General features: G+C 42.8%; 2 protein-coding genes across 3 annotated transcripts; both read left to right on the plus strand.

Moving 5' to 3' along the window:
• The first annotated feature begins 146 nt into the window (after window positions 1–146).
• On the plus strand, window positions 147–15,939 carry DBT (dihydrolipoamide branched chain transacylase E2). The gene is made up of 11 exons (XM_069737407.1): window positions 147–297; window positions 1,712–1,820; window positions 2,043–2,118; window positions 6,808–6,989; window positions 9,134–9,258; window positions 10,601–10,844; window positions 11,842–12,008; window positions 12,903–12,980; window positions 13,071–13,262; window positions 13,366–13,437; window positions 15,112–15,939. Exons 1-11 carry the CDS (start codon window positions 247–249, stop codon window positions 15,277–15,279), a joined length of 1,464 nt encoding a protein of 487 aa, XP_069593508.1. The 5' UTR covers window positions 147–246; the 3' UTR covers window positions 15,280–15,939.
• A 6,739-nt stretch (window positions 15,940–22,678) lies between these two features.
• Window positions 22,679–25,489, plus strand: LOC138647983 (dynein light chain Tctex-type 5-A-like). 2 transcript variants are annotated; one of them, XM_069737412.1, is made up of 2 exons: window positions 22,679–22,816; window positions 23,582–25,489. In XM_069737412.1, exon 2 carries the CDS (start codon window positions 23,589–23,591, stop codon window positions 24,159–24,161), a length of 573 nt encoding a protein of 190 aa, XP_069593513.1. In that variant the 5' UTR covers window positions 22,679–22,816; window positions 23,582–23,588; the 3' UTR covers window positions 24,162–25,489. The 2 variants fall into 2 exon arrangements, with proteins under 2 accessions (XP_069593513.1, XP_069593512.1); XM_069737411.1 differs by having other exon boundaries at window positions 22,743–22,881.

Here is a 25,489-nt window from a genome sequence, read left to right on the forward strand (position 1 = left end):
CATGGCGGCCATCGCCCAGTCCGGCGACATGGCTATGACACCGCCCACTAATGTAGCGATCAGACGCCCCGTCAGTGACAGCCGGGCAGTGGTGTAGTCACACACTCTGATTGGCTGCCGGCCTCTCACACCTCTCCCCCGCCCCCTTCTCCTTGGAATTGACACATTGTTCCCGCTGCTCTCCGCTGATTGGCTGTTTGGAGAATATTCCTAACGGGATTGGTGCTCCCAGGATTTCCGGATAACATGGCGGCTGTGAGGGCGCTGAGGAGCTGCAACCGGTCATTCGGCCTCCTGGTGAGATCGGCAGCTGTGTGCACTGGGGGAGGTGTGAGGAGGCTGCAGATGTGGTGGGCAGCTGTCAGTGTCAGTACACCAGGCTCCTGTGCCCGTATGGTCCAAGGAGACCTAGCTTGTGTTATTGAGGCTCACCTGAGCATTGGGGGTGAGCTGGGGGGCATCAGTGCCGAGCAGCCGGGGGCATTGCTGTCATAATCGCTTAATATTTTAACCAACCAATAAAGAAGCAGTACAGCATGCAAACATGACATGTATGATATATGAATTGCGTTACTGCTCTAGAAAATTGGGAAAAATGAGAATGCTTAGCACATTAACCCTGCTGTTGTCTTCGGTCAAAAACGACCGACCTTGAACTTCAATATTCTCTAAAATATTCAAGATGCGGCTCTGAAACCCTTGGCCGACCGACCTATCCTCATTTAAGTCAATCAACCACAAGTTTCAGAACCGCATCTTGAACACCCCAAAAATACCAAAGTTCAAAATCTGTCTCCCCAGACCGAAGACAACAGCAGGGTTAATTGGCCAATTCATGTCCCTGGCAGCCACGATACGGCGATTCTCGTTGCCTCCGGCAGATTTAATTACAGCAGGATCCTACCTTTGATGCCTCCATTAGGATGACATACACTGTGTAAAGCCAGTGTGGGCCGTCCAGTGGAGAAGCAGAGGCTCCATGGTCATTGTGGAGGAGCTGCAGAGATCCACAACTCAGGAGGAGAATCTGTCCACAGACAAACTATTACTCGTATGCTCCACAAATCTGACCCTTATTGCAGCTTAGTGCAGAAGAAAACCATTTTGAAAGCAAGTCATAAGAGGTCCCTTTTGCACTTTGCAAACAGTTACCGTATTTATGTGTCACCTGTGGTGCCCCAGATACAGGGAACAATGCTCTATAGTGAGAGAAGTCCCCTGACAAAGGTGATCTGGGTCAGCTAGGACCCCGCAGCTCTGCTATGTCCACAGGGACCAGCGATCATGTGATTTCCAGGTCATACACAAGCATCAGCATCAGTTCTGTTGGCTGCATTGTGCTCTCTCATAAACCTCTCCTATTTGCTCCTGTAGCTGTCAGGCCGGTTACAGAAGCTTTAACCCTTGTTATCAATTTTGTGGCGTGAGGTTGAAGCACATTGAAAACACATGCACGCCCTGCCAAATAGAACGTGCATTTTTCATGGTGGTCGGGAAAGAGATCTCTATGCTGAATGAGCGACCTATGCGAAATAAAGCTGGACAGAATGTTACTCCCCTTCGTCTGGACCGTTTCTACTATTACAGCACATATAGAGCGATGGTATACTAGAAGGGGATGGCGGTGTAAAGTTCACCTTTTCTGTTATGTTTCATGTTTATTTCTCATGTTTTTGCCATTGATCACCGTCTTGGACACTCGCCTCCCCAGACCAGTTTTAGACAAGTGATCCTATGTAACCAGTTTTTACTAGAGAAGTCATGCAAGAAGCAGCCTCCTTCCGTGCCTCTGCAGCCAAGACTCTTCAGAACCGCCTCCGGTAAGCACCAAATGTCTGTCGGTAACCAGCAACATGTGTGACTTATAGTGAAATGTCTAGGAGTGACCTTGTACTGGCAGCCATCAGACTTTATTATGCTATAAGCTGAATTTCCCAGGGATGTCACATTATCAGAACTATCTGCTCATTACTATTGAGTTTTCGCTCAAACCCTTACCATAATAATTATTGAGCATCTGATGATCTGTCTCTGTTTTTCAGCCTTGAATGGTGCGATTGTACAGTTCAAGTTGTCAGACATTGGAGAGGGAATCCGGGAGGTTACAGTGAAGGATTGGTAAGCTCCTAGAAGGGGTTGTTCTCATGATTGATCTTCAGGAGCGCACTGCTCCCCAGCCTCCTTGCTTTGTGCCTACGGATTGTTCTCGTGATTAATCTTCAGGAGCGCACTGCTCCCCAGCCTCCTTGCTTTGCACCTACAGGTTGTTCTCGTGATTAATCTTCAGGAGCGCACTGCTCCCCAGCCTCCTTGCTTTGTGCCTACGGATTGTTCTCATAATTGATCTTCAGGAGCGCACTGCTCCCCAGCCTCCTTGCTTTGTGCCTTTCCTTGTTGTTCTCGTGATTAATCTTCAGGAGCGCACTGCTCCCCAGCCTCCTTGCTTTGTGCCTACCTCCTGATTGACTATTTGTACCAGACACATAGTTGCCCTAATATATAGAAAAATAAGGCTAAAAGCCACAGCCAGCTCACCGACAGACCGAAGGAGCACGGAGATTTCGTCCCGACCAAGACATGCAGCAATGGAAGATGAGGAAAAAGGTGTGTACTCCAGCTCCTAAAATCTTGAAATTCTCTATTAGTGCACATAAATATAGCGTGATTAAAATCCTTGCTCAAAGGTGGATGCAGTCACGAGGATAGACAACGCGCTTCGATCTATGCGATCTTAATCATGTCTAACATATGAACATTGCCAGTATTCATAGCACTAAGAATCCAATCACTGTGGATTTCACAATCACATGATTGAAAAGTCGCAGGTCCTACTACATAACCATCTAACAATAAAACTAAGTATAGATAAATAAAAATCATTCAACAATAATGATATAATATTTTGTTTTTCTTATTTAAACCTAACGGTGATCCTGTTTGTAAAGTGTATATCCAATACGCCTCCCTGGTAAGGAGGCGACTTTTGATATCCCCACCACGATTAGAGCATTTAACCAATTCTATGCCCTGAACAGCCATCGCTGCAATGTTACCTCCGTGGCAAGTAGCAAAATGTCTGGCAACCATGGATACATTTCTATTACCACCATAAAAATTACTTGTGTCTCTTATGTGTTCAGAGATTCTCGTTTTTGAGCTTTCTGGTGGTACATCCCACATATGAAACTTTACACTGTCTACAATTGATCTTATATACCACGTTTTTAGAGTGGCAATTTATGAAGTCTCTAATTTTATAGCTTTTGGAGTTGTCATAATTAGTAAATATATTGCCTGATTGGCTAGATGCACATGTGCTACATGCGATAGTGCTGCATTTATAGAAGCCTTTGCATTCCAACCATGTATTGGATCTGGATGTGGATGTATATTGACTTGGAGAAATTATGTCCCCTATGGTTGGAGCTCTTCTGCCTACTATATTTATGCCTCATGATTGTGAAATCCACAGTGATTGGATTCTTAGTGCTATGAATACTGGCAATGTTCATATGTTAGACATGATTAAGATCGCATAGATCGAAGCGCGTTGTCTATCCTCATGACTGCATCCACCTTTGAGCAAGGATTTTAATCACGCTATACTTATATGCACTAATAAAGAATTTCAAGATCCTGCGTCGCTGATTGGTCTCGCCAGCTGCCTGTCACGGCTGCCGCAACCAATCAGCGACGGGCACAGTCCAATTAGTCCCTCCCTACTCCCCTGCAGTCAGTGCCCGGCGCCCGCATACTCCCCTCCACTCACCGCTCACACAGGGTTAATGCCAGCGGTAACGGGCCGCGGGTACCGCACTCCGTAACCGCTGCTATTAACCCTGTGTGACCAAGTTTTTACTATTGATGCTGCATATGCAGCATCAATAGTAAAAAGATCTAATGTTACAAAAAAAAAACGTTATTCTCACCCTCCGACGTGGCGCTGTCCTCGGCAGTGCAAGCAGCAGGTTCCGGTGCTAAGGATGCTATGCGAGAAGGACCTGCCATGACATCACGGTCATGTGACCGCGACGTCATCACAGTTCCTGCGCTCATACCAACCCTGGGACCGGAAGCTGCCGCGTGCACCGCACACAGGCGCCAGCACTACAAGAGGCCTTCAGAAGGTGAGTATGTTTATATTTTATTTTAAGTCTTTTTAACCTGTTACATACGTGGCTGGGCAATATACTATGTGGCTGGGCAATATACTACGTGGCTGGGCAATATACTACGTGGCTGGGCAATATACTACGTGGCTGGGCAATATACTACGTGGCTGGGCAATATACTACGTGGCTGGGCAATATACTACGTGGCTGGGCAATATACTACGTGGCTGGGCAATATACTACGTGGCTGGGCAATATACTACGTGGCTGGGCAATATACTACGTGGCTGGGCAATATACTAGGTGGCTGGGCAATATACTACGTGGGCTGGGCAATATACTACGTGGCTGGGCAATATACTACGTGGCTGGGCAATATACTACGTGGGCTGGGCAATATACTACGTGGGCTGGGCAATATACTACGTGGACATGCATATTCTAGAATACCCAATGCGTTAGAATCGGGCCACCATCTAGTCTTACATAGTTGCCCTGCTGGCCTGACCTGTATATTCTCTGATGCTGCAAGCAGAGCTTTTCCTCTACATCACAAGACTTTGGGGGTCCTGAAGTTTGCCAGATTCAGCAATTCGGACACTTTCAGTGCATTGCTTACATACAGTAATCGAGAGCTTGGAAGTGCTGCGCTCCTTGTCTAGGAGACCGGTAAGCCCACCAGATGTGGGATGCCAATCTTTTCACCTATCTTGGATACATGCAATAAAACAAGGCTAAAAGAGAAATTGTAAAAAAAAAAAAAAATCCTGGCGGGAACTACGGTATATTCCTATTTTCATACTCTGTATTTTATGGGTACTTTTTATGGATAAATTGTATTTTGAGGCTTCAGAAGTTGGAAGAGAAACGTTGAGCTAATCTGTAGTTTCCAACACATGGCCAGTAGAGATGAGCAATTCAATTCCCAAGACCCGGTCATGTTAGTATTCTGTGGTCTCCAGAGGGGAGCCCTGGGAACAGCGTAACTGCCAGCATCTTTATTGCCTCTTATGATTTTTAGGCAACAATGACAAAGCTAGAGGCCTACAATCAGAAGAAGGGCCGAGGAGACCGGCAGGAAGGAGGCCATTTGCAGGACTCCTGACTGGTGACCACAAAATACTGACATGGCTGCTGGACCAGGATCCCTTTTCTTTATTATTACTTCTTTGTATGGCACGGAGTGAATAATGGGTAAAATACCATTTCCCCTTATTTGCAAACGTATACATTTAGGCCATGTTCACACAGTGCGTTTTTTACCGCGGAACCGCGGCGGTTTTGCCGCTGCGGTTCCGCAGCTGTTTTCCATGCAGGGTACAGTACACTGTACCCTATGGAAAACAGGACACACTGTGCACATGGTCCGGAAATTGTAAAAAAAAAGACGCGCTGAATAGCTCCCGGAAAAAAGAAGGAGCATGTCAATTCTTCTTCCTGAACCGCAGCGGTTCTGCACCCATAGACCTCCATTGTGAGGTCAAAATCGCAGTAAAACCCGCAGATCAAAAATATATCTGCGGGTTTTACTGCGATTTGATGTGCAGAACCGCTGCAGCAGGAAGTGCGGGGGAGCGGGCGGAAGTGCGTGGGCGGAGTGTGGCTGCCCCCCCGTGCTCCGATCCCGCCCCCCCGTGCTCCGATGCCCCCCCCCCCCGTGCTCCGATGCCCCCCCCCAGTGCTCCGATGCCCCCCCCGTGCCCTAATCTCCCCCCCTTATACTTACCCGGCGTCCCGGTGTCCGTCCGGCCGTCTTCTCCCTGGGCGCCGCCATCTTGCAAAATGGCGGGCGCATGCGCAGTGCGCCCGCCGAATCTGCCGGCCGGCAGATTCGCTCCAAAGTGCATTTTGATCACTGAGATATAACCTATCTCAGTGATCAAAATAAAAAAATAGTAAATGACACCCCGCCACTTTGTCACCCCCATTGGTAGGGACAATAAAAAAAATTAAGAATTTTTTTTTTTTTTTTTTCACTAAGGTTAGAATAGGGTTAGGGTTAGGGGTAGGGTTAGGGTTAGGGTTAGGGGTAGGGTTAGGGGTAGGGTTAGGGGTAGGGTTAGGGGTAGGGTTAGGGTTAGGGGTAGGGTTAGGGGTAGGGTTAGGGTTAGGGGTAGGGTTAGGGGTAGGGTTAGGGGTAGGGTTAGGGGTAGGGTTAGGTATTTTCAGCCATTTTAGCCCTAAAAAGCTTCCTAGGAAACACACAGTAAAAAAAGGATAAAAAAACGCATCAAAAAACGCATCAAAAACGCATCAAAAAAGGACAAAAAAAGGACCTGCGTTTTCTGCCAAGAGCTGCAGTTTTTTAAAAAAACTGTCCTGAAAAAAAAAGGATGGAAATCCTGAACGTGTGAACATACCCTTAGATGTCCAGTTAGGTGTAAGGCTAATGTACCTGACAAGGGTTGGGTAAGAGAAGACCTCAGTGACGACTATGAACATTTATGTCTTCATCTGTGGAGTATAAATATAAAAAAATGTTTGCCTCTCATCACATATTTTTTTCAGGATTTTGTAACCTGTTCTATGTGTGATGCGGGGCTATCCTCTACTTTAGCATTGATGACCTATCCTAAGGTCTGATTGGTCGGGGTCTGACACTCGGCACCCCCATCAATCAGCTGTTGTAGCTGCTAAAGTAGTGGACAACCTCTTTACTTACCAAGTTCTGCTTCCTCCCTTTTTTTGTTTTTAGGTATGTGAAGGAAGGCGATACAGTGTCCCAGTTTGACAGTATCTGTGAAGTTCAGAGTGACAAAGCCTCAGTGACCATCACCAGCCGCTATGATGGGGTTGTCAGGAAGCTGTATTACAATGTCGAGGACACGGCTCTGGTTGGGAAACCTCTGGTGGACATTGAAACAGATGTTGTGAAAGGTTTGTCAATGAGCTTGCCCTGTGTCAGACGTCTCAGCCACATTTTTAATCGAATGAAAGATTCTCCAGCTTGGGTTGATTTTTACAGTCATAGCTTACTTCAGAATGAGACTCCACCATTCCCATCCTATCGCTCTCAGGAATTGCAATATAGGCCCCGCTCTTAACACAGCATTCAGTTAGTGAAAATACAAATCTGAACAATTTGTAGGAAAAGTTACCAATTTATACACTGATGACCGAATAACACCATTATACTAATTATTCACAAAAACCCCAGAACTTAGAACAATATTACCCCCGTGACCGTGTGGAGGTAGATATCCATTATACACAGGTGGCATGCAGGCATTTATATGTATTCAGTACAGATAAATCCAGGGATGTCTCCTGGTGAAGTAATAGATTTTCTTTTCCATCTAGCACAGACCGCTATAACTACCGTACTTCCAGCCACGACTCATCTCTGCAGAATGTAACACACAGACCTCTATGGCTGATCACTTCCAGCGAACCCCTTTTTCACCCCCCACATGCCTTGTTGCCACCCTGGTGCCCTGCACCGCGGCAGTACCTTGCTTTTGTCACCCCCCCAGTAACAGTATCTCAAGAATATAATGCTTTACAGTAGTGATGTTCTCTTTGAGCCCACCTCACAGTATAAACAGTGTCCTGTGTTCCCAATCAAGTGTTCATGCTTTTATACCCCTAAACAAATGTTAAATTCTTTTATGCCCTAATACAGTAATGATGCTACCCTGTGGCCCCCATATAGTTGTAATGACCACCTTATTTCTCCATATTGTGGTGACCCTATGCACTGATAATGTCCTCCTTTTTGTGTTTCTCATCCAGCCCTAATGACCCATATTGTGCCTCCATGACATTTTATAATGGTGTCCCTTATGCGCTAACAAATATGTAAAAAAAAAAAAAAATCAAAACACTTGCCCCTCCCCTGTCCCTTCTGCCACTATGAGTTTCTTGACGCCTTTCATCTTTTACATGTGCAATGCAGTGATGTTTTGGGCAGCCATTTGATGGTACACTGTCCGTGCTGCGTACTTATTTTTGGCATTTAGTTTTTCTAGCTGGGGCAGGGAGCCAGGTTCACACTTCTACGCAATAGTTTTTAACCGTGCGTTCCAGGATGCGTGGTTATTTAGAAATGGTGCAGGCCATTGTTGGGCCTCCTTTTGTCCTCGATCCACTCGTTCTTACAGGCCCCGGTCACAAACCCCCCCACTAATCCCTAGAACATGGCGATATATCGCTAGGTAAATCCCGAGGCTCCTTTCTTTCCTTTACCCCCTGCAGAGAGACTCTTTGGTCACCCACACGTTACAAACAACACCTTCGCCTACATAGTTGTGTTGCAGTACCGGGCCTAGAAGAGGCATATCCGTTGTGACGTAAGACTAAAGATGGCAATACCCTTTTTAGTCAGATTTTTCTCGTTAAAGGTGAAATGTGCAGAAAGAAGTGGAAAAACAAACTGGAAATGATAATTAAAATGAGTCTTGTCATGTGAGGATAGTAAATATGTGTTCAGCACACGTTCTGTAAGGAAAGAAGAATGAGATGAGAACAGGAGGATACAATCTGACAGGATTCTTTTTATTAGTCGGCCATATTACAGCCGCAAATCTCAATCTGATTGTGGATCTTGTGGCCGCACTGCAGATGCCCAATTGCGGCCATTTTCCATCGTTTTGAGAAGTGTCTCTTCGGCTATTCTGCCTATTACTTGTGATCCTCAAACCAACATTTTTTTAGTTTTACATGACTAAACCCAATAATGCACTGGACAGTCAATTTGTCTCTGCTTTTTATCAGGGACACACGCTCTGCACACTTTTTTTTTTCCCTTCACCATCCTTAATGAAATTTTATGGGGGGCATTCAGTAAATGTGATGGCTGTGGTTTCTGGTGAAGATTTTAGAAGGCCTCTAATTCAGTTCTATAGCTTTTCACATGGAATATCAGATTTTGTCGCACCTTGTAGTTGAGTATTGCAGGCCTGACTTTTATGTACGGTATATATTTCCTCATAGGTAAAGTCGAACGTTCTGGATCTGTTAGCCATGTATAAGCCATGTTTTCTCTGCATATATCTTATTAAAAAATGATTTATGCTCCCTAGCTGTTGCATCTGAAGAAGATGTGGTGGAGACTCCAGCAATTTGCCAGGAACACACACACCAAGAAATAAAGGGGCATAAAACGCTGGCCACTCCTGCCGTCAGACGCCTCGCGATGGAGAACAATGTAAGTGCCCTTGGTTTCCGTTAGGAAAGGCTTCATGATTAATAGATGAGAAGATTCGCATGGTTCCTGATTGCTGCCAATGATGGCTATTCTGGCTCAAAGTCCTCCATCTATTTAAGTCTAGCATGCCATTTTTAATTTTAGTTGACATTAGTGTAGTCTGAACCAAAAATTATCTGTTATCCCTGCTCCTATTTAATATCGTTTTGTCAATTGTAATAAAACTTAACTTTTTATTTACAATTAAATTGAAAGTGTGATTAAGAAACACCCTGGAGTTAGCGGTTTTACTTTTATTATTATTATTATTATTATTATTATTATTACGCCATTTATTCCATGGCGCTTTACTTCTTCATATTCATTTTATTTTCACTCCTGCAATGAATGAAAACTTGCAATCACTGTAGTATATATTTGCAGTGCATCATTTGTTTAGTTATAGGTCCAGTTAAAATTCAGCACACTAATCTTTGACATGTATCATTGTCCAGGCTTCTTCAGGGGATACTGAAGAAGATGCAGCCAACCCTTTTCAAGAGTTTGTGTTTCGTGTCAGTAAGGAAACTAGCTAATCGTATCCTAAACTGGGATTCTCCCTCCTGTGATAGCTGATTGGCACTTCAAGCAACTCGGCAAATTATGTGACATCTTGTACTATCCACCCGCTGTGTATGTTAGAAGTTTATATTACTTGTCCCACTTATGGAGGTCATGCAATCATTCTCCAACCAGACAGATTTGACTGACATGAAATATGACCTCTTAAAATCACTGGCTGCATTCCTTACCATTCTATTAACCTAGTAACCCCTGAAGATGCCTGGACAGGCGAAACCTGTTGGGAGGCATTGTTTGAATTTTAAGTTGTTATTCTGTGGAGGAATCGGTCAATAAATAAAACCCACTGAGACATCCTCACTACTACTACCCAAATCTATTCTTGTGGGTTTCATACATTAATACTGTAGTATATAGGAGTGAAAATTATGAATAGTAATACTGATGACTAATCTCCATGGTTGTTTTGTTTATTACTCTGTCTTGGCTATCTCTCAATATAAATGTAAATGCAACCATAATTACTGCTGGCTGTTCGCCATGTTGAATTCTAACCTATCCATAGGAATACGTTTCCAGTGAATGCCATCTGGTGCCACCGCAAGCTGCCAGGGTTTTACTGCTTGCAAAAGTGGCGGAATCCACAGAAGATCGTTAGAATGTTAGTTAAGGCACACTGATAATAATAAATGACTTAATACTTGATACCATGTAAAATTCACTCTTGCTCTTGGGTAGATATATTTACCGTGTCTTATGTGTTTCTGTTCAATTTCTTCAGATAAAGCTTAGTGAAGTGGTGGCCACCGGCCGCGATGGACGCATTTTAAAAGATGACATTCTTAACTTTTTGGCTAAACAAACAGGCGCCATATTGCCACCGTCTCCCAAAATGGACATCATACAACCGCCTCCCAAAAAAGAAGTCTCCAAACCAATTCAGAAGGAAAAAGCTCCCACCATTCCCGTATCCTTTACCCAACCAATCGTGTTCTCAGGAAAGGATGTCACCGAGCCCTTGAAAGGTAATCTATATATATAATTGTCTAAGGCTTTTTCCGTCTGTCTGTCTGTCTGTCCTGGAAATCCCGCGTCTCTGATTTGTCGAGGCCGCCAGGCCTCGACCAATCAGCAACGGGCACAGCGACGATGATGTCATAAAGGACGTAGACATCTCACGTTTCTGATTCAGCGACGGGCACAGTATCGACGTAGATGTCATAATGGTTGCCATGGCGATGATGATGTCATAAAGGTTGCCTCGACCAATCAGCGACGGGCACAGTCTGCCGCGAATTCTGGAATCATCATTGTCCATATACTACGTGGACATGCAAATTCTAGAATACCCGATGCGTTAGAATCGGGCCACAATCTAGTGGCATAATAATGTGCTAAGCTTTCCTAGCAACATGTTCTCCTCCTGTTATAAAATAATATACATTTTTTTTAAATAGGTGATGACCAACTTTTAAACAACCTACTCATTGATTGCCGATTATTAACCCCTAACTAATGTTTCTGGTACAATTCCACCATTACTATGAATAAAACGGCTTTGTTTAAAACGTGACATGCCAACAAGAGGCAAAAAATGTGATTAAAAAATCACTCAAACATAATGAAAAAACGCAAGTAACCTAATTTACTTAACAGGTGCAAAAAAATCTGCAACATCAAAAACTCACCAAATACTTATCGTGGGAACGTAGTCTTAAACTCCGACATGATTTAGGTGTAATGTAGCAGACCTACTACTGCTAACTCCAGCTGGCCGGACTGTGTATTGTGGGGGCATTAGTGGGTTAGCAAACAGCATTATATCTGTGGGCTCCTAAAGTTTTACCATTGATTCACATTAATAGAACTGCCCCTGTGAGCCTAGAGGAAAGCTACTGTGATGGTGAATGTATGGTGGATCACACCTAGTACTTGTCGGTCTCCTTGTGTTTTGTTGCCTACTAGCATTTTCTCGTGCTAGTTTTCTCTAATGCTGTCTTCCTGTGTATTCTTTATTCTCAGGCTTCCACAAAGCCATGGTGAAAACTATGACCTCAGCCCTAAAAATCCCCCACTTTGGTTACTGTGATGAGGTGGATATGACCGCACTTGTCAAGCTCCGAGAGGACCTCAAGCCTTGGGCTGAATCTCGTGGAGCCCGGCTGTCGTTTATGCCTTTTTTCCTCAAGGTAAGTTTTAAGCAAACAGTCCTAAATAAATATGTATACCGTAGCAGTGCTGATAACATGGAAGGAATCCATGCAGCTCTCACAATAATGTGTGATACCGCTGCACAGAAATATGCGACGGCATGTAGAAATGTATGAGTTTACTTCATTGGTTGCTCCTATGGGCAGCTGATCCAGATCCTGATGTCTGTGACTGTTATTCTTTTTAAAGCTTTTATATAAAAAATGTTTTCATGTGTTGGCAGACCTTCATCTGCCATGCATCACCCATAGGTTTTAGTATAGGAAAAAGGTATATATCAATGATGGAAACATGGAGAATCTTTGTGTATGAGAGTCTGGGTGGTTGCAAGACACAAGGTCCTCACAACTGAACCTCCCAAGAAAAGGCAGCGCACCATAGAAACAGCAAATTAGAGAGGACTAGTGATGAGCGAACGTGCTCGGATAATCTGTTATCTGACCATGCTCAGGTACTAATAGTGTCCTTGGCCTGGTCGAAAAATATGTTTGCGTCCCTGCAGTTGCATTTCTCACTGCTGTACATCAGCCGCAACACACAGAGAGATTCCCTGCATGTGTTGAGGCTGTCGATCAACCACGACACATGCAGGCGCTGGGACTCGAACATATTTTTGGAGCATTTTAGGACCCTCGGTTAGTACCCAAGCATGCTGGGATAAAACCTACGTTCGCTCAACACTAGTGGGGACTTTAATGATGAGGTCTAATGGTTTGGATGCTTGGCACGATTGGCCATGTATGTGTGATAGATGTGGGCTTCATCACTGAGACCTACCTCTATCCCAAGCACAGATTGGACAACCCTTAGTACATGACCCCCATTGGCATAAGTTGTACTTGACCTTGTTATTCTGGTCGTTGTTTCCACAGGCAGCCAGCCTTGGACTTTTGCAGTACCCAATACTCAATGCCTCAGTGGATGAAAACTGTCAGAATATCACCTATAAGGTTGGTCTTTAAGTCTGAAACCCAACGTTTGTCACATCCATCGGAGTCTAAATTGTGAGAGGTCATTAAAGAAGATATTGTATCTCGTAGGCTGCTCATAATATTGGGGTTGCTATGGATACCCAACAGGGGCTCATTGTCCCTAATGTGAAGAACATACAAGTCCGGAGCATTTTCGATATTGCTGTGGAGTTGAACCGCTTGCAGAATCTGGGGTCTTCAGGACAGCTGGGGGCTGCGGACCTGACCGGAGGCACCTTTACTCTCTCCAACATTGGCTCGGTGAGATGGCTGCTCCAATCATCATATCCACACACAAAAGTGCAAAAATCTTAACCCAGGGTAATAACTATGCTTTTCTTTTTATGCTTGATTTTTTTTGTAGATTGGAGGCACATATGCAAAACCTGTTATTATGCCCCCAGAAGTGGCAATTGGAGCCATTGGAAAGCTGCAGGTGGGTAACTTGTTTTTTTTTTCACAATTTTGTGTTTATAACACTAACTATATTCATTTTTTTTGTACAGTAATGTTCTTGTTCATTTAATTTTCTTTTGCACATGTTTGTAAGCCAGCCGGACTGGTAAATCACATGCTGATATGACTGTTAGAAAATCTCATCTGCCTTTATTAGCAGCCGCACTGCATCGTACTGGTGGGGTACAGAAGTGGAGAGCTCCAGCAGTGTCATCATTCAGCCTAGGATGAGCTGGATATACACGTGCCTTGGCTGAAAATCAATCTCATCCTGCAAAAAGATAAAAAACCAAGCTATATTTCAGTCATATCAATGGAAAAATTACAGTTCTGGTTCTAGAAATGCAGGATTCAAGATCCAAAATATTTGCTTTTTAAAGCGGGGTGATCTTCCTGATTGTTCAAAATCATATTTCCACCTGCCGTGACCTACACTGTCTAGTATTAGAGAATTGATTCCCACGACTCCGTCCATCTGCAACATTGGTAGTCTGTGGTCTCTGGTGCCTGACTGCATCCACGACCCTTGATTAGTCAGCCTGCTGTAATGTCACATGGACATGCGATGATGACATGGCGCCAGGTCCGCTAATTAAAAGAAGAGCCACAGATGCGGTCAGGCAAGAGGTGGTTATCTGGCCCCGTCCAGTTACCACAGATTACTGATGTGGTCGATGGACTGGATCCTGTGAATCTGTTCCCACCACTTCTAGTTTATATACAATCCTTCTCTTCTCCTCCAGATACAACTACTAGAGGAATTCGTAAAGTCCTGGTTTTCTGACTAATTGTTTCACTTTGAGCTTTGCTGGGGTTTTTCCTACTTAGAATAGCGTCGGGGTGCCTCACCGGAATAGCGGCAGAGCCAGCATGGATGAATACCCTTTTTTTTTTTTTTTTTCAGTTTTTGGTTATTTGAATAGTGGTGTTGAGCTTCCCCACTATTTACAGAATAGGAGATGAATGTTTGATAACTTGGGGTCCCCCTACCAAGACCCCCACTAATCTCGAGAACAGTCCTGGCAGTCCATAGTGCTGCCTGGAGAGGTAGTTGAGCTTTTGATCCATTTATACAGATGACTTTGGGGACACTGTTCTCGAAGATTAGTGAAAATTGTATTTAGTGGAGAAATGCCCTTTGATTACATGGTCCTAGGGACTTGGTGCGTTCCTTCACTTCTTCTCTGGAGCGCTGCTGTACAGTTCCCCCGTTATTTTTGCTTATGACAACCGAGTGCTGTGATTTTTGTCTTCAGTAAGAAGATGTCCAATTAGTAAAAAACTGTATATGAAACGTCTTATCAGCGATGGGAATGGTAACACTCCGTTGTTAATACATTCATACATTGCCAGGAGGAATAACTGAGGAACTGCAGAATAGACTTGTAAGGAATCCTAATCCACAATTGTACAGGAATGCAGTGTTCACCATTGTCCCCTCACTCGCTGTATGTTGGACCCCAACCCCCAGCTACGCACTAATTGCCTATTAATCTGCCTGCGATCGTTTAGGTTCTGCGTTACTGTTGTTTTATATTTGCTATGTTTCTGTAATAGTATTTTTCCTTTTTTCCCTTGTGGATAAGGCTGTATAAAGGAAAGGAAAATATACCGGTATATCCATATTTAATAATTCCCACTTTTCTTCTTACAGGTTGTACCGCGGTTTGACTCCCAGGGGCAGGTTGTGAAGGCCCAAATCCTCAACATCAGCTGGTCCGCAGATCACAGGATCATCGACGGTGCGACGATGTCCCGGTTTTCTAACCTATGGAAATCTTACTTGGAGAATCCTTCCGCCATGCTCCTGGATTTAAAATGAAATATGTGTGAAATGAGGAGATGTTTATTATTCCGCCATCAGCAGGGATTGGGGTCTCTTCCCACTATGAAAAAGAGCTCAACTCGTTTTCCCACCCAGTGGGAGCCACCTAAATCTGGTTGCCTTTACGGGCACGTATTTCATAAGCACAACTACCTGTCCGCTGCTCGGAGGTTAGTTCGTTTTAACTCTTAGTATGTGTTCTTACACCGAAAATGTTGCATAAAGGACATCTGCTACATGGACGTCAGGCAAAGTCCATGCAGGACAACACGCTATGTAAGTTTTACCTCTTTTCTTGTGTTCTTCCAATATGGACATCTGGCTGTAAGTCTCAGTGTTATAAACCAGCCATGGAAGATCTGGAGCCCATTCTTACGGCAGGACAAACCTAGCACTGCCATTGTTGTGACATGATCCTCCTCAGACATTGAGGTTCTTGGTCATTCAGTGTGAGGATTGCACCCCAGACTGTTACACTACGTGCTGACCAATCAATCCAAACCTGCGATCATTGTGCTGATTGTTCCTGTGTCTGTTATACTGTGGGAAATGTGTAGAACCGTGCAAAATTATACCGAAAAGAGACTTGCACTCCATGTCCCCGTATGTCTCAATGCTGCTGGTGCAAATGAATAAAATGGGACCGTTTGAAAAATGTTTTGTTTTTTTTGTCTGTTTTTAAAAGCTTATATGGCCGTCCGATCTAGGGTTGATTTCATTAGAAAGATTCCAGCTATTTGGACAATTTGGTCAATGGGAATCTCAGGAAGTCCCCTACTAACCTTCAAACTGCATATTTGGCCCTGCAGGTCTTTTGAAGTGTAAATCCATCTACACCTTTATATCTTCTATCTGTTGCTGCATTCCCAAGAAATGGTATTTTCATTCATATGCAAGAGTTTGTCCAGTACTTAGGATATCTGATCGGTGGGGGTGTGACATCTAGCTGTGTTCAGATGTGCTAAGTTGCAGAACCTCTATCAACTCCATATCTGCCCCCTATTGGTTAGAAAAAGGCCAGATATATACTACCCAGCCTCAATACAGTCGACCCAGCTGTGTATTACAGCTGAACACTGCTGTCCGGCACAGAACAGCTGATGGGCAGGGGTGTCAGTTGTCATACCTCTAGGGATCAGATATTGGTGATCTATTCTAATAGGCCATCAGTATAAAAGTCCCAGACTACCTCTTTCAGTGCTCTGGGTATGACAGTGTTTCGTGGTCTGCTGCCTCCTGAGGTTGGGCATGGGTATCAGACGCTGAACTAAGCAGGGTAACTGCCTCAAAAGGCAGAGGCTCAGAAAGCGCTCATCGTGCCTACAGCACTTGGCTCTTCATTTGTATCTATTATTTTAATTTAATCTATTGGGAATGCAGCAACAGATAGAAGCTACAAAGGTGTCTATGGATTTACATGTCAAAGACTTGCATATCCATATATGTAGTTTTGGGGGCAGGTGGTTGTTCTTACTGACATTCCCTTTAATACTTAATACATTAAAAGTGATGTTGGTCTTAAGCACTAAGCTAAGCATTCACATTAGATTAGAGGATGTTCTAATGTTGAGTGTATATGAAATATCCACATGGCCTGCTGTAAATGCCAGGTTCAGGTCCTACCCGATTTAATGTAGAGATGGCCACGCTCCCTCTTCAGCTGATCTGAACACGCTGGTTTATAGCGGAAGTGACAGGAATAGCTGCTGGGTATAGAAAAGTGATGAGCAAACGGGCTCGGATAAGGTGTTATGAGCACGCTCATGCTCGAAAAACAACGTCGTGCTCGAAAAACACCGTTCAAATCCCCGCGGCTGCATGTCTTGTGGATGTTCGACAAGGATTGTCCGCTCATCACTAGTATACAAGCTTTTGGGCTTGTTCATACAGTACACAGACCAATGTAATTCAATAGGGTTGTTCATATGTGGACCGTCGCCCATTTCATTCTGAGTAAGCCAAAAAATAAAATAATAAAAATTGGCTCCCACACAGGACATCCATATCGCATGCAATTTATTTATTTTTAAGGATGAATTGCAATGATTGACCTAGGAAACTGTATTCGATCATGTACAAATTAAGATTAATGATGTATAAATATGTAAGTCTGACGGAAATTACAGATACATGGATAACAATATGGATGAAAATCATATGGGTTTTCAGAAACGGCACTCCAGTCTCTGATTTAAAGTACGGTAAATTTGTCACTTTTGTGGGTTAAATTATGATTAATTTGATGTCCGTACTTGACCATTTCTGTAAAAAAGGAATTGGATGGGATTTGCATTAAAAAAAAAAAGCAAGTGTCACCACTTTTTTGCCCCATCTACAAATTGGACAAAAAAAATATATTTTAAGCAGCTTTACATCAGAATTCTGCCAATTCTTTGATGAATAAGGACCAACATGTTTTGTGCCAAAGTAATTTTAAAGCAGCAGTCCAGCGTTTGATTTTAGTCCCCGGTAATATACTCAGCAGACGCTATCTTCTGCTCTTCCTGGCACCGCTCCAGCCCTGCACCATCTTGTGACCACACTAACACTAACAAACCGGCAATCCCTCGTGTTTTGCGGATGTCGAACAGCCGTGGGGACTCGAACATACTTTTCGAGCAGACCAAAGACACTCGAGTGTGTTCAGATAACACCGTATTCATGCACGTTCGCTCCTCACTAATAAGTGGGTGTCTGACAGCCAGGGCCCCAACAAATCGGCTGAAGTCTGCCCCGGCGTCTTCTGGATGTAACGTATGGCATGGAGCGCAGCAGCTCTATAGATTCAATGGCTGCCGCCGGGTCCTGCATCTTCACTTCAGATGTTTAGTCTCTGACAACCTCTTTCATAATCCAACAAATTAAATTTTTTACTTGTTTCTATTGTTGTCTCCAAAAAATATGCATCGCTTCAACATTTGTGCCCTTTATTCACACGGTTTGTGTGTTTGCCTGATCAACGTGTTAATGGGGAAACCAAGCCTGAAAAAAAAAAAAATATATATATATATTCCCATAGAAGGGTTATCTGCACCAATTTGCGCGTCCCAATTAGCCTGTGCTGTGCCTGCCCTTGACTTTGGCTGTTGTCGCTACATCTTGAATACAAGGGAATGGGGCTGTGTTGCGATCCTCATGGTACTATGAGAATCAAATAAATAGAAAAAATCAGCTTCTGTTGGGCTTCTGTTCAGTACTTTCTTGTCACAATGAGACCCTAACTTGTACTGCACTGTGATGTGGCAGCGATACATAGAGAACTTTGTCACACAACATTTGTCACGGCCATAGATGCCGTATAGCCCCGGCCTTATTGTTAGAACTCTTACGGAGTAGATTTGTGTTTGCAGTTGGTCATTTTTCTGCTGAAATTGAGGAAAGTCTGATTAAAATTCCTCATGCAAAAAAAATAAAGGAACATAAATGTCTAGTACGGTATTTTTTGTGGTCAATTCTTCAAGCTATTTACTCCAGTTTTCATATTCTGGGAGGAGATAATTGTGGTTCAAAAAGTTCTATTGTAAAATCACTTTGGTCTAAAATCTCTGACCTGATTGGAGTACTTCTGAATAAAAATTTCATCTTGACTCCTCAGATGGCATTGCTCTCTGTGGGATTAAGTGACACAAACTTTCCTCTCAAAGCGTTGGTCATTCATATTCTTTTGGTCACCAAAAATGCCATCGCATACAATTGGAAAAAGCCTAAACCTCCATCATTCCAGGAGATCAGAGATCGTATTGACCTCCATAGAACTTACGAGCAAAAATTCGCCCTAAATAATGACAGCCTCAAAAAATGCTCAAAAAAATGGGCTCGTTGGGAAGAAGTTTTCCCCTAGCAATTTACAGTTGAAATTGTCACAAAGCGATCCGGACTTTGATTTAAAGTGTCTGTAATTCAGGACTGGCCAGTGAGTCCACCCTTCTTTCGTGATCAAATGTATCCTAATTATTCACCTTCCAAACATTGTTTTATCTTTGGACAAATATGGTTACCTGTTATCGCTTACTTCAAGTGTCTTCTCTCCCCTTTTTCTTCCCTTTTTCTCCCCTCCCCTCTCCCCTCATCCCCCCTTTTCCTTTTCCCTTCCTGCCCAGTTAATTGTTAAAATCCAATAAAGATTATTTGGGGAAAAAAAACAAAAAGTTCTATTGTAGTAAAAAAATCCATAATAAGGCATCAAACAGTAATCATGTGGGAACCACAAGTAGTAGCAAGAATACATCCACTGGCACCAGCCATCCAGGTAGGACTACTACAGAGGCCACAATTACACGTGCCAGGGGTAAAGGAGGCTGCTAGTAGGGAGGATGCGGTGGGTGTTATGGAATATGTTATAGCAGGCTGATGTTACCTCTTACAGTGACACTGTCAGCGTTCTGCACTTCATTTCTCCATCTCTGTAATAGGTCACATTTTTTATTGCAACTTTTAACATTTTTTATGCCAACTCTGCCAACTTTTTGAAAAGTGGTCAGAGCTTGCAAGGGATGGATGGGGGAGGTGGGTTTGAGTGAGCCCAACAATGTCATGATATTTTGCTCCAAAAGTAGTGTGATTGCGACATAAAAAAACACAAGTCACTAGTGTACATTTCTCGCTGTAGCTCGCAGCACCTGAAAGATGTATCAAATTCATTAAGGGCCACAACTCTTGTACACATCTTACTCCAGTGCAAACTTCAAGGCTAGCATACAAAGTCCTGGTCTTGATGAATTGGGGCCTGTGGATCTTGACATTTAGGAGGTGGACCCATTTGTGTGCAGAAGGTCCTCGCAAAGAGAGCAAGTGCAAGTCCTTAGGCAAATCTTTCCACTGACTGTGCCTGGTTAGATATATACTGAATATTCTTGTCTGGTCCTGTATACAGTGTATTCCTTTCCATGCCGATACTGGTGGTGACTAAGCAGCGACCAGAGAATGCAGACACTGGCGAGAGCACCCGGAGCAGCGCAGGGACAGGTTTCCTGGGTGACTACTCGCCCTAGGAGTCCTTGCTGTGACCTCTGTGTATGCTCATAGTTGTGTATATTGCTGATCCTATAAGTGTGTATGGAAGTGACATATGTCGCTATGTGCCCCACTGTAAGGTAATTAGTCTGTGTAAGCTGTAGGAAAATGTAAAGCTCCCAGTAATCCCAGCACACCATGGAAACCCTTCGCCAGCAAGTTCCTCAAGCCTCTTGTGCAGTATTTTAATTCAATAAAAATATAAGGAAAATACTCTTTTGGCGCCGTAGATCTGACACAGAGCTTAGAGAAGAGATTACTTAAAAATACTATGCCCTTCGATGATCGCAGAACCCCGTTTAAAAAAAAAAAGGCATTAATGTATGCAATCAACAAACATGCAATGCACTAAAAACACGCAGAAAGCACTAAAATGCACCATGGGAAAAAATTCCAAATGTCTGTGCTTTTTTCTTTTTTAAATAATAAGCATGGCATGGAACATTAAAAAAAAAACCTGAAATTAAACTTGGTGCAATGACGGTAGGGCCGGGTTCACATGAGCATACGAAAAATTGTCCATTTTACATCCAACAAACTCAGACTATTTTTTTTTTTATCTGTGTGTGCCTCATTACTTAGCGCAGTGTTTGTTTGTTTTTCATCACAATTTTTTTCTTCTTTATATATTTGGTCATAAAAGGCTACAGCCAGATTAAAAAAAAAATAATAATGAAACGCAGTACACACACGGAGGTAGGTTTTCTGGTGTACAAAAAAAGTTGCAATTTATTACAAAGACCATACTTATGCCGTTATTTGCAACTTTTTGGAGGTTTCTCAGCTGCTCATGGCTTTCTAGAAAGTGAGCTTCGAAGAAGGGTGCGAGTCCACATATGGCCTGAGCAATCTGCTATAATTTATTCCAGACAGTGGACGAAGCTTTCCTTAGCGAAACGCGCGTCGGGTGTCGTGGGTCCCTGGCTGGTGGCTTACATCAGGTAATTCTGTTCCTTCTTTTTGCTATATTGTGATTATGTGATTATATTCTTTGAGACCTGTTGAAGCGCTTGATCAGCGTGAAACGGCCGTCGTCGTTCCCTGCTCACCTCCCGTTCACCTGCACTCCCTCGGACCGTGAAGCTGTAAATCCTCATGTCTTGAATAAAAGCATTGGACCACTACAGGGTGAGTGCTGCCGCATTTTTCTGCTCTTAGTCATAATGTTATGATATATATGCACTTTCTTCATGTGGTGCATGATCATTAACAGCTGCTACGTTGGGTGAATTGTCGGTTATATCTATATGGTCTTTCAACAGGTGGTTACATTTACTATAGTGATATTGTTATTTTGAAGGTAACTTTATATTCATTATTACCACTTGTTCAGCCATACCTGCCGGTTGTTCCTGCATTTTTTGTTTTTCCGTATTTTATATGCATTATTATATGTATGTTTTTTATCTTTGTTATATATAAAATGTACATATTTTACTGGTCCTTAGCGTAGCGCTTTTTTGGTGTTATTACTCCAGACAGTGACATAAATTCTAGTGCAAACCCACATCAGCCCATGATTGGTATTGATCTGATTTTCTGGGCACACACAGCACACGAGGAACCTAATCTACTAAGAAGTGTGCACCATGTATAAATCAAGCACATCTTATTCTAGTGTTTTTTTTGTGTTTTTTTTTTCAGGTGTTTATTTTTCACTTGTGCTTTTTATTTTTTATTCCTGCATTTTGTAAAAGAAAATGCAGTATGGGCTAGCTTTTTTTTTGTTTTTTGTTTTTTTTTTCTTCTTCCACAATGGTATTTTTTTCCTGTAGGAGGAAATAAATGCATGTAATAAAGCATTAATTTAATTTAAAAAAAGGAACAAAAGAAAGGTTACAATAAATGCATTTAGAAAAGCACACACAAATTTTTTTTTTTTTTTTTAACCGAAAACAATGGCGACAAAGGTATGTGTGAATCCACTGCTAAATTCCCGGCTAACACATTTGTGCAGAAATATCCCCCTACGTGTGAAGATGTAAATAAGCTTACAAACCCATGGCGTTCCTTCCAGCATTTCTCTCCCTTAATTACAATGTCTGCCCAGACTGACAGCCTGCTGGCTTTGCCAATGTGTACCAGACTGGGTACAATAAATGGTCTTGTAAAGCGCCTTGTAAATGAGGCCGTGTGGGAATAAATGGTAACTGTGTTTACTGAATGCATAGGATGGGGGTAGATTTTGTGTAGGACCTGAAGCTTTATTTTAAGGGTCCACTCCTCATGACTGTGTGTTTTGAGCTACAATATATGTAGAGGAGGGGAGGAAGGGCGCCGGGTCTCATGGCAACATCATAATGCTGGAATAGCATCCAGTTGTGGGAGTGGGCAGCTTTATTCATTTCTAGCTTGAAGTCAAAGTACCAGAGAACGTCAAGGACTGATGAGGACAACAAAGAAGGACTGTGGATAAACACCGGAGTAAACCATACGCAGAAGAAGAAGAAAGATCGACTGCAATGACAGCGCTCTGGTGGCTCAAGATTTGGGGACTTCACTATAAGTTGAGGAGCAGAAGGTAACGTCAAGGCACCCGAAGAGGAGACATTATTTTTTTGGGAAGGCAATTAGATCATAAGATTGGTATGTGAAATCGTAAACCATTTGCACATCTGTATGGTTGGTGTTATGTGTAGCGTGAGTGATATTTGTATCGGAGGATCATATATCAGTAATCATTACATCGCTGATGGCTAAAGGTTTAGGGATTGTATAAGGTCATACTAGGAGACAGATTATCCTAATATACGGATCTACGCTAATTATTTATAGTCATGATTTATTCAGCTGTGGTACAACGTGATCGTCGCCAACTGATGGAAATGTGTTCTGGGTGTGAATACTACAGACACAACTAAACAGAAATCTGCGGAGCTCACTGATATTTTATCCTGAAAGCCTTCTGATCCAGAATTATCCATTAGGCTCAGTTCACAAAGTGTTTGCCACTGCGATCAGTGACTCCGTTGAGGCTTATGTCCCAACCCATGCAAAAAAAAAAAAGGCATTTAGGGGTTGGGGGTGGGCATCATTGGGGCAATTGATCATAATGATACAGATAGGGGTCACAGTGTGCTCGGTCATACACCATTTTTGGCTGTATGTGCCTAGTTGAGGTGGCCACCAAGTTATGGTTGACTATGTCTCCAGTCGTTGCTTTTTCAAGACCCAAATGACTTAATTGCCAATTGAGATAATGTTATTGACTATGAAATCTACTAAGCAGCCTTGTTGAGAGCAGTTTTAATAATGTGAGTAAGTTCTTTGAAATCTTATTTTACAGTTGAGAAATGGATCATGAAAGTGACCTAAAACGCTGGATTTTTACTAAGCCAAAACCGCACCCAAAGAGGAGCGACGGTGAAGCCTTGAGATCATTAGCAGTGACCCCTCTGCTCACCAGCTGCCCGAGGTGCCAGGAATCCGGGATGAGAAGGAAAATTGTTACTCAGGATAATGCTAAATCCAGCAGGCAATCAAAGCACAAAGTCGTGGAATACAGCACTTTGGATCCAGATTTTGACCTGCACCCGCGGCCTAGTCGAATCTTTTCTTCGGAAGAAGCAACAAAAGTAATAAAGTCCATTTTAGATTTAGAGCTGCGAGATTGTGCTTACGAGGCCACAGAAAGCCAGAGAAGAGCAATGGAGCTTGCAGAGCTAGTGAAATCAGCTGTGAGGGACCTTGGGTATGAGAGGTACAAGCTTGTCTGCTATGTAGTGCTAGGTCCAGTATCAGGGGGAACCATGTACTGCTGCAGCAGAAGTGTGTGGAGTCCAAACTCTGATACATATGCGGAATATCTGTTCCAGAACCAGTCTCTATTTGCACTCTGCATTGTGTATGCCGGATATTATGAGTAAGGGTTCATTCAGACATCAGTATTTTCCACGTACAAGAAAAGCGGACCAATTGTTCTAATCAGAGTGTGATCAGAGTGGCATCAGTTTTTCTTGTACGAGAAGCAAAAGGAAAGAAAAAGTTTCTCCACCTTCTCCTATATAGTGGTCATGAAAATCAACCCTCACTCGGATGGCATCTGAGTGCGGTCCGATTTGTCCACAGACCCGTAGACTTGATTTACGACTTTCATCCGACGCTCGAATCAAAATCTGACATGTCTCTAAAATTTTCCACGGACCACTCGGACATGTAAACAGTCCCATGAAAAATTGGACATGTAAACAGCCCCAAAGAATATCACAAGTGCTATCTGTGAAAAAAAAACAAAACAGAAAGCTCTAAAACGAGAAAAACTGATGTATGAACGAGTCCTACAGATGCAAAATGTATAACTCAATTACAAATATTGCAGGAGTTTTAGAGTTTAGGCAAACCATGTGGAAAATGTATACAAGTGCTGCAGGAGAGAAAAAGCAGGATATTAGAGCCTCATAGAGTAGTATGTTCTTGAATGAAGATTTATCTGGTAACAGAGATCAATTGCTTAACCGCTCACCTTGTTCAGTTGTGCTGGATTGTACGCATTTATAAAAATTAATTTAGAAAAATACATAGTGCCTACAGTGAAACATAGTGGTGTCAGTGCCCTTATGTGGGGCTACATGAGCGCTGCTGGTGTCGGAAAGCTACATTTAATTGATAATATCATAAACTCACAGATGTACTGCTCTATATCAAAGAGAAGATGCTATCATCACTCCGTGCCCTTGGTAGATGTGCACTTTTATAACATGACAATGATCTAAAACTCACATCTAAGGCCACCGTTGCATTTCTGAAGAGGAACAGCGTGAAAGTGATTCAGTGGCCAAGTGTCTCCTGATCAGAACACCTATGGGCAATTCTGAAGAGACAAGTTGAGCATCACTCTCCATCCGGTATCCAAGCTATAAAAGATTTTGTTCTTGAAGAACGGAGAAATATACTGTAGATATGGCACTGAGTCACTAACTTGTTAATTCCATTCTTAAAAGACTTGGTAGTGTCCTTAAAATCATGGAGGTCATATAAAATACTAAATGTAGTAGTAATTTGATGTGGGGTGTATTAATTTTGGCATCAACTAATTGGAGTAAAATAGAAGATTTTGTATTGAAAGTTATATTATTAACCTTAATTTCATGTTATGGGTAAAAAAAAATGTTCTGTGAAACTCAGTCTTGTCAAACTTTTGGAAAATATTGTTATATGTAGTGAAATATTCATTAAAATCTTACTTTGCATACAA

The sequence above is a fragment of the Ranitomeya imitator genome, chromosome 8, assembly GCF_032444005.1.
Source record: "Ranitomeya imitator isolate aRanImi1 chromosome 8, aRanImi1.pri, whole genome shotgun sequence".
NCBI lineage: Eukaryota > Metazoa > Chordata > Amphibia > Anura > Dendrobatidae > Ranitomeya > Ranitomeya imitator.